Consider the following 8,761-nt stretch of genomic DNA (forward strand, 5'->3'; position numbering starts at 1 on the left):
GGGGCCGGGGGTCGACAGGCGGGGGGCGCCGGTGCTGGAGGAACGGAGGGGACACCGGGAATGGCGGGGGGGGGTGGGCTGGGGGTGTCCCCGGGGGTGGGGGGTGGTCCTGGGGGGGGGTCCTGGGGGGGGTCCCGGGGGGGTCCCCAAGGGTGGGGGGTGGTCCTGGGGGGGGTCCTGGGGGTGGGGGTGGGGCTCCGGGGGGGTCCCCGGGGGGTGTCAGGGGGTCCCCGGGGGTGGGGGGTGGTCCCGAGGGTGGGGGGTGGTCCCGGGGGGGGGGTGGGGCTCCGGGGGTGTCCCCGGGGATGTCCCGGAAGGGTTCTGGGGGGTCCCCGGGGGTCCCCGGAGGTGAGGGGTGGTCCCGAGGGGCGATATCCGGGGTGGGGGTGGGGCTCCGGGGGTGTCCCCGGGGGTGTCCCCGGGGTGTCCCGGGGCCGGTGGTGTCCCGGGGAGGTTCGGGGTGTCCCGGGGGGGTTCTGGGGGTCCCCGGGGGTCCCTGGGGGTCCCGAGCGCGGCCGCCGCGTCCCCCCCGAGCGCGCCAAAGCCGCGGCGGCCCCGCCCGCGCCGCTTCCCGCCTTCCGCCGGCCACGCCCCCCGCGCCGCCGGCCATTGGCTGAGCGCCGAGTGACGTCAGCGGCGACGCGGGAGATCCCTTAAAGAGATAGTGACACTACCGGGACCGGCACCGGGGATTGGCACTGGGACAGCGGGGACCGGGACCGGGACCGGGATCGGGACCGGGATCGGGGACAGGGGACAGGGACAGGGATCGGGGACAGGGGACAGGGACAGGGATCGGGGACAGGGATCGGGACCGGGACCGGGATCGGAGACAGGGACAGGGGACAGGGACCGGGACCGGGACCGGGACCGGGATTAGAATTGGGACACTGGGGACCGGGATCGGGATCAGGAACTGGGATCGGAACCGGGGATTGGAACGGGGACAGCGGGGACGGGGATCGGGGACAGGGATCGGGACCGGGACCGGGACCGGGATTAGAATTGGGATACTGGGGACCGGGAGCGGGGATCGGAATTGGGACAGCGGGGACCGGGTCCAGGATCGGAACCGGGGATTGGAATCGGGACACTGAGGACAGGGACCGGGACCGGGGACCGGGATTGGGATCGGGACAAGGACAGGGACCGGGATCGGGATCGGAACCGGGGATCGGAATCGGGACGGGGATCGGGATCGGGGATTAGGAACAGGATCGAGACCGGGACCGGGGATTGCAATCGGGACCGGAATCAGAACCGGAGATTGGAATCGAGACCGGGATCGGATCCGGGACCGGGGATTGGAATTGGGGCAGGGATCGGAACCGGAACCGGAGATTGGAATCGGGACAGGGATCGGAACCGGGACCGGGGATTGGAACCGGGACCGGGGATTGGAATCGGAGCAGAGATCAGGATTCGGACCAGTATCGAGACCGGGACCGGGGATAGGGATGGGGTCGGGATCGGGACCGACACCGGGACCGGGGATCGGGGACAAGGACCGGGACCGGGACACCGCGGGCTCCGGGATGCTCGGGCAGCGGCCGGACCGGACACCGGACCGCAACCGGGCACACGGGGGTCACACGGGGGTCACGGGGAGCAGCCCCGGGGGGACACGGGGGTCACGGGGAGCAGCCGCAGCCCCGGGGGGCTCACGGGGCTCTCCGGGGGTCACGGGGCTCTCCGCACACGTGACGGGTCCGCACCGGGACAGCCCCGGGGGGACACGGAAGTGCCCAGAGAAGGAGATCGGGGTCCCCCCGTGTCACCCACCGAGATCGGGGTCCCCCCGTGTCACCCACCGGGACCGGGGTCCCCCCCGTGCAATCGGGGACCCCCCGTGCCACCCAATCCCCCCGTGTCACCCACCGGGACCGGGGTCCCCCCTGTGCAATCGGGGACCCCCCATGTCACCCATCAGGATGGGGGTCCCCCGTGTGTGTCACCCACCGGGATCGGGGTCCCCCTGCGTGTGCAGAATTGGGGACCCTCCCCCTTTTGTCCATGATCGGGGTCCCCCCCCTGTCACCCACCAGGATCGGGGACCCCCCTGTGCCATCGGGGACCCCCCGTGTCACTCGATCCCCCCGTGTCACCCACCGAGATTGGGGTCCCCCCGTGTCGCCCACCGGGACCGGGGTCCCCTTTGTACAATCGGGGTCCCCCCCGTGTCACCCGATCCCCCCGTGTCACCCACCGGGACCGGGGTCCCCCCTGTGCAATCGGGGACCCCCCGTGTCACCCGATCCCCCCGTGTCACCCACCGGGACCGGGGTCCCCCCGTGTCACCCACCGGGACCGGGGTCCCCCCTGTACAATCGGGGACCCCCCCGTGTCACCCATCAGGATGGGGGTCCCCCGTGTGTGTCACCCACCGGGATCGGGGTCCCCCTGCGTGTGCAGAATTGGGGACCCTCCCCCTTTTGTCCATGATCGGGGTCCCCCCCCGTCACCCACCAGGATCGGGGACCCCCCTGTGCCATCGGGGTCCCCCCGTGTCACTCGATCCCCCCGTGTCACCCACCGAGATTGGGGTCCCCCCGTGTCACCCACCGGGACCGGGGTCCCCTCTGTACAATCGGGGTCCCCCCCGTGTCACTCGATCCCCCCGTGTCACCCACCAGGATTAGGGTCACCCTACGATATCGGGGTCCCCCCGTGTCACTCGCTGGGATTGGGGTCCCCCCTGTGCCATCGGGGACCCCCCCGTGTCACCCACCGGGATCGGGGACCCCCCCGAGTGACAAACCGGGGGTCCCCCCTCATTTTGCGACCCCGCTGTCCCCCCATGGGTGTCACCCCCCAACCACCACGACCCCCCACTCTGAGCCGGCTGAGGGGGGGTCCCCAAATCCCCACTCTGGGGGTCCCCAAATCCCCATCCCTGGGGGTCCCCAAATCCCCACCCTGGGGGTCCCCAAATCCCCACCCTGGGGGTCTCCAAATCCCCACCCTGGGGGTCCCCAAATCCCCATCCCTGGGGGTCCCCAAATCCCCACCCTGGGGGTCTCCAAATCCCCACCCTGGGGGTCCCCAAATCCCCATCCCTGGGGGTCCCCAAATCCCCACCCTGGGGGTCCCCAAATCCCCACCCTGGGGGTCTCCAAATCCCCACCCTGGGGGTCCCCAAATCCCCATCCCTGGGGGTCCCCAAATCCCCACCCTGGGGGTCTCCAAATCCCCACCCTGGGGGTCCCCAAATCCCCATTCCTGGGGGTCCCCAAATCCCATCCCTGGGGGTCCCCAAATCCCCACTCTGGGGGTCCCCAAATCCCATCCCTGGGGGTCTCCAAATCCCCATCCCCGGGGGTCCCCAAATCCCATCCCTGGGGGTCTCCAGCCCCCCCAAACCCCCTCCCCCAGCCGAGGGGGGGTCCCCGTGTCCCTCCTCTCCCCCCTCCCCCGGGGCAGGACCGGACCGTGTGACCGGGGGGTGGCTCCACGTGGGGAGTGGGGGTGGGGACCCCCCCCAGAGCCCCCCTTTTTTTGGGGGGAGGGGTCATGCAAATGAGCGCCCCTTTTTCTGTCGCTGTCGCCGGGGCCGGCGCCTCTTCCCCGGCGGAGCCCGAGCTTGGGGGGAGACATCGCGGGGACCATGAGGGGGCTCGGGGCCATCGCGGTTTTGGGGTCGCTCCTGCTCCTGGCTGAGGCTCAGCGGAGTAAGTGTGGATTTTTTTGGGGTGGGGGGGAGCATCCTTGGAGGGTTTTGGGGCGCGGAGCCCCCCCCGACTCGTTGTCAGGAGGGTTGTACCCCGATAATTTCCCTTTTGGGGGCTCTGGAGTAAGTGCGGATTTTTTGGGGTGGGGGGAGCATCCCTGGAGGGTTTTGGGGCGCAGATTCCCCCCCCCCCGACTCGTTGTCAGGAGGGTTGTGCCCCGATAATTCCCCTTTTGGGGGCTCTGGAGTAAGTGCGGATTTTTTTGGGGTGGGGGGGAGCATCCTTGGAGGGTTTTGGGGCGCAGATTCCCCCCCCTCACTCAAAGCTCGTTGGCGGGAGGGTTGTACCCCGATAATTTCCCTTTTGGGGGCTCTGGAGTAATTGCGGATTTTTTTGGGGTGAGGGGGAGCATCCCTGGAGGGTTTTGGGGCGCAGAGCCCCCCCCGACTCGTTGGCGGGAGGGTTGTACCCCGATAATTTCCCTTTTGGGGGCTCTGGAGTAATTGCGGATTTTTTTGGGGTGAGGGGGAGCATCCCTGGAGGGTTTTGGGGCGCAGAGCCCCCCCCGACTCGTTGGCGGGAGGGTTGTACCCCGATAATTTCCATTTTGGGGGCTCTGGAGTAATTGCGGATTTTTTGGGGTGGGGGGGAGCATCCTTGGAGGGTTTTGGGGCGCAGATTCCCCCCCCCCGACTCGTTGGCGGGAGGGTTGTACCCCGATAATTCCCCTTTTGGGGGCTCTGGAGTAAGTGCGACTTTTTTTGGGGTGGGGGGGAGCATCCGTGGAGGGTTTTGGGGCGCGGAGCTCCCCCCCCGACTCGTTGGTGGGAGGGTTGTACCCCGATAATTTCCCTTTTGGGGGCTCTGGAGTAATTTCGGATTTTTTTGGGGTGGGGGGGAGCATCCTTGGAGGGTTTTGGGGCGCAGAGCCCCCCCGACTCGTTGGCGGGAGGGTTGTACCCCGAAAATTTCCCTTTTGGGGGCTCTGGGGAGGGATTTGGGGGTCTCCATCCCGATGGAAATGAGGAGGGGGGCGCGGGTCTGCTCTCCCCACGAGGGGGGGACCCCGTTTTTTGAGTGGGGGGGGGAAGTGGCAGCCCCGTGTGAAGGGGGGACACGGGGGGACATTTGGGACAGGGGGGACCTGAGAGACCCCCGAGATTTGGGGGGACACGGGGGGACATTTGGGACAGGGGGGACCTGAGAGACCCCCGAGAGCTGGGGGGACACGGGGGGACATTTGGGACAGGGGGGAAATTTGGGACAGGGGGGACCTGAGAGACCCCCGAGATTTGGGGGAACCTTTCAGACCCTTTGAAAGGGGGACTTGGGGGGACCCTTGGGAGTGAGGGGACAGGGGGGGACCTGAGAGACCCCCGAGAGTGAGGGGGACATTGGGGGGACCCTTCAGACCCCCGACAATGAGGGGGGGACCTTACACAGCCCTAAAAGCGGGGGCTGAAGGGACTTGCAAGGGATTTTGCAGCCCCCCGACATTGAAGGGAATTTTGCAGCCCCCCGAACCTGGGAGCCCCCCGACATTGAAGGGAATTTTGCAGCCCCCCGATCCTGGGGGGATTTTGCAGACCCCCGAACCTGGGGGGACCCGGCAGCCCCCCGAACCTGGGGGGATTTTGAAGCCCCCCGACATTGAGGGGATTTTGAAGCCCCCCGAACCTGGGGGAATTTTGCAGCCCCCCGAACCTGGGAGCCCCCCGATCCCGGGGGACACGGGGGGGTCCCCGATCCCGGGGGACACGGGGGGGTCCCCGATCCCGGGGGGCACGGGGGGGTCCCCGATCCCGGGGGACACGGGGGGGTCCCTCCCCGTCCCGTCCCGTCCCGCCCGGCTCAGCTGAGTGTCACATGAAAAGGCTTTGGGGCGCCATGTGATGGCTTTGCCCCGCGCGTGGCTCGGCCCGAGCTCCGTCACGAGACCCCCGCGTCCCCCCGGTGTCCCCCCGGGGTCCCCCCGGTGTCCCCCCGGTGTCCCCCCGGTGTCCCCAGGGTCGGGAGGAGCCGGCCGGACACGCCGGGGGTGGGGGTGGTGGGCGGGGGGCTGGGGGAGCGCTGGGGGATGTGGGGAGAGGAGACGGTGCTGGGTGAGGGGGGACAGCGGGGACACTGGGGACACTGGGGGACATTGGGGACACTGGGGACATTGGGGACACTGGAGGACATTGGGGGACATTGGGGACACTGGGGACATTGAGGATATTGGGGACATTGGGGGACATTGGGGACACTGGGGACATTGAGGATATTGGGGACATTGGGAATGTGACAGAGTTCTGAGAGTGGGGGACACTGGGGGACATTGGGGACATTGGGGACATTGGGGACATTGGGGACATTGGGAATGTGACAGAGTTCTGAGAGTGGGGGACATTGGGGACACTGGGGGACATTGGGGACACCGGGAACACTGGGGACACTGGGGGACATTGGGGACATTGGGGATGTGACAGAGTTCTGAGAGTGGGGGACACTGGGGGACATTGGGGGACATTGGGGACATTGGGGATGTGACAGAGCCCTGGGAGGGGTGGTGACACAGGGGACACGGGGGACACGGGGGATGTGACAAACCCCAGAGAGAGGTGGTGGCACGGGGGACTCGGGGGGACTCGGGGGGACACGGGGGGATGTGACAGAGCCCTGAGAGGGATGGTGACACAGGGGACACAGGGGACACAGGTGACACAGGGGACACAGGAGGATGTGACAAACCCCTGGGAGGGATGGTGACACAGGTGACACAGGGGACACGGGGGACACGGGTGACACAGGGGACACAGGGGGATGTGACAGAGCCCTGGGAGGGGTGGTGACACAGGGGACACAGGGGACACAGGGGGATGTGACAAACCCCTGGGAGGGATGGTGACACAGGGGACACAGGTGACACGGGTGACACAGGTGACACAGGTGACACGGGGGACACAGGGGACACAGGGGGATGTGACAGAGCCCTGGGAGGGGTGGTGACACAGGGGACACAGGTGACACGGGTGACACAGGTGACACAGGTGACACGGGGGACACAGGGGACACAGGGGAATGTGACAAACCCCTGGGAGGGATGGTGACACAGGGGACTCGGGATGACACAGGTGACACAGGGGACACAGGGGACACGGGGGGATGTGACAGAGCCCTGGGAGGGATGGTGACACAGGGGACACAGGGGACACAGGGGACACAGGGGAATGTGACAAACCCCTGGGAGGGATGGTGACACAGGGGACACGTGTGACCCCGCATCCCCCTGAGCTCGGGGTGTCCCTGTCGCTGTCCCCGTCCCCTCAGGAGCCTCGGGCCGGAGCCGTGGCCGGAGCCCGGCGTGGAGCGGGCGGCCGGGGCCGTTCCGAGCCTGGGACTCGGAGCTTTACCAGCCCTGGCGGGACGGGACCCGCGACTGCTGGAGAGGTGAGACCAGCCCGGTGTCCCCGTGTCACCCCCGGCGCGTCCCGCGGTGGCGCTGAGCCTCCCGTGGTGTCCCCGAGCAGGTGGCGATGTCACCTTCGACATCAGCAACGACGCTCCCACCATGGCGGGTGCCGAGGCCACCTTCTCCATCGCCCTGCGCTTCCCGGGCAACCAGAGCGTGCTGCCCGATGGCCGCGTGGTGTGGAGCCAGAACTGCACCGTCAATGGTCAGCGAGACCCCGGCACCGCCCCCAAAATCCCGGGCTGCACCAAAACCCACCCTGAACCATCCCAGAACCTTCCTGAACCATCCAAAACCTTCCTGAACCACCCCAAAACCATCCTGAACCACCCCAGAACCTTCCTGAACCACCCCAGAACCGCCCCCAAAATCCCGGACTGCACCAAAACCATCCTGAACCACCCCAGAACCGCCCCTAAAATCCCCAGACCACCCCAAAACCACCCCTAAAATCCCCAGACTGCACCAAAACCATCCTGAACCATCCCAAAACCATCCTGAACCACCCCAAAACCTTCCTGAACCACCCCAGAACCTTCCTGAACCATCCCAGAACCTTCCTGATCCACCCCAAAACCGCCCCCAAAATCCCGGGCTGCACCAAAACCCATCCTGAACCACCCCAAAACCATCCTGAACCATCCCAAAACCATCCTGAACCACCCCAAAACCACCCCTAAAATCCCCAGACTGCACCAAAACCTTCCTGATCCACCCCAAAACCGCCCCCAAAATCCCGGGCTGCACCAAAACCCATCCTGAACCACCCCAGAACCATCCTGAACCACCCCAAAACCTTCCTGAACCACCCCAAAACCATCCTGAACCACCCCAGAACCTTCCTGAACCACCCCAAAACCATCCTGAACCACCCCAGAACCTTCCTGATCCACCCCAGCACCGCCCCCAAAATCCCGGACTGCACCAAAACCATCCTGAACCACTCCAAAACCATCCTGAACCATCCCAGAACCTTCCTGAACCACCCCAGAACCTTCCTGAACCACCCCAGAACCTTCCTGAACCATCCCAGAACCTTCCTGAACCACCCCAGAACCTTCCTGAACCACCCCAGAACCTTCCTGAACCATCCCAGAACCTTCCTGAACCACCCCAGAACCTTCCTGAACCATCCCAAAACCTTCCTGAACCACCCCAAAACCGCCCCCAAAATCCCGGGCTGCACCAAAACCATCCTGAACCACCCCAAAACCATCCTGAACCATCCCAAAACCATCCTGATCCACCCCAAAATCATCCTGAACCACCCCAAAACCACCCCTAAAATCCCCAGACCACCCCAAAACCACCCCTAAAATCCCCAGACTACACCAAAACCATCCTGATCCACCCCAAAACCACCCCCAAAATCCCGGACTGCACCAAAACCATCCTGAACCACCCCAGAACCTTCCTGAAACACCCAGAACCTTCCTGATCCACCCCAGAACCTTCCTGAACCATCCCAAAACCATCCTGAACCACCCCAAAACCTTCTTGATCCACCCCTGAACCGCCCCCAAAATCCCGGACTGCACCAAAACCATCCTGAACCATCCCAAAACCTTCCTGATCCACCCCAGAACCTTCCTGATCCACCCCAGAACCTTCCTGAACCACCCCAGAACCTTCCTGAACCACA

The 8,761-nt window shown here is 66.0% G+C and overlaps 1 protein-coding gene across 1 annotated transcript in view; it reads left to right on the forward strand.

The window, feature by feature from the left end:
- The first annotated feature begins 3,527 nt into the window (after window positions 1-3,527).
- The window catches only part of PMEL (premelanosome protein), a 9,087-nt gene continuing 3,853 nt past the window's right edge, over window positions 3,528-8,761 (forward strand). Inside the window, exons 1-3 of the mRNA XM_058828407.1 lie at window positions 3,528-3,668; window positions 6,978-7,097; window positions 7,178-7,530. Of these exons, the coding sequence (XP_058684390.1) occupies window positions 3,605-3,668; window positions 6,978-7,097; window positions 7,178-7,530 (537 nt within the window). The 5' untranslated portion in view covers window positions 3,528-3,604. The remainder of the gene's footprint in view (window positions 3,669-6,977; window positions 7,098-7,177; window positions 7,531-8,761) is intronic.

The sequence above is a fragment of the Poecile atricapillus genome (genome assembly GCF_030490865.1).
Source record: "Poecile atricapillus isolate bPoeAtr1 chromosome 35 unlocalized genomic scaffold, bPoeAtr1.hap1 SUPER_35_unloc_1, whole genome shotgun sequence".
Lineage (NCBI taxonomy): Eukaryota > Metazoa > Chordata > Aves > Passeriformes > Paridae > Poecile > Poecile atricapillus.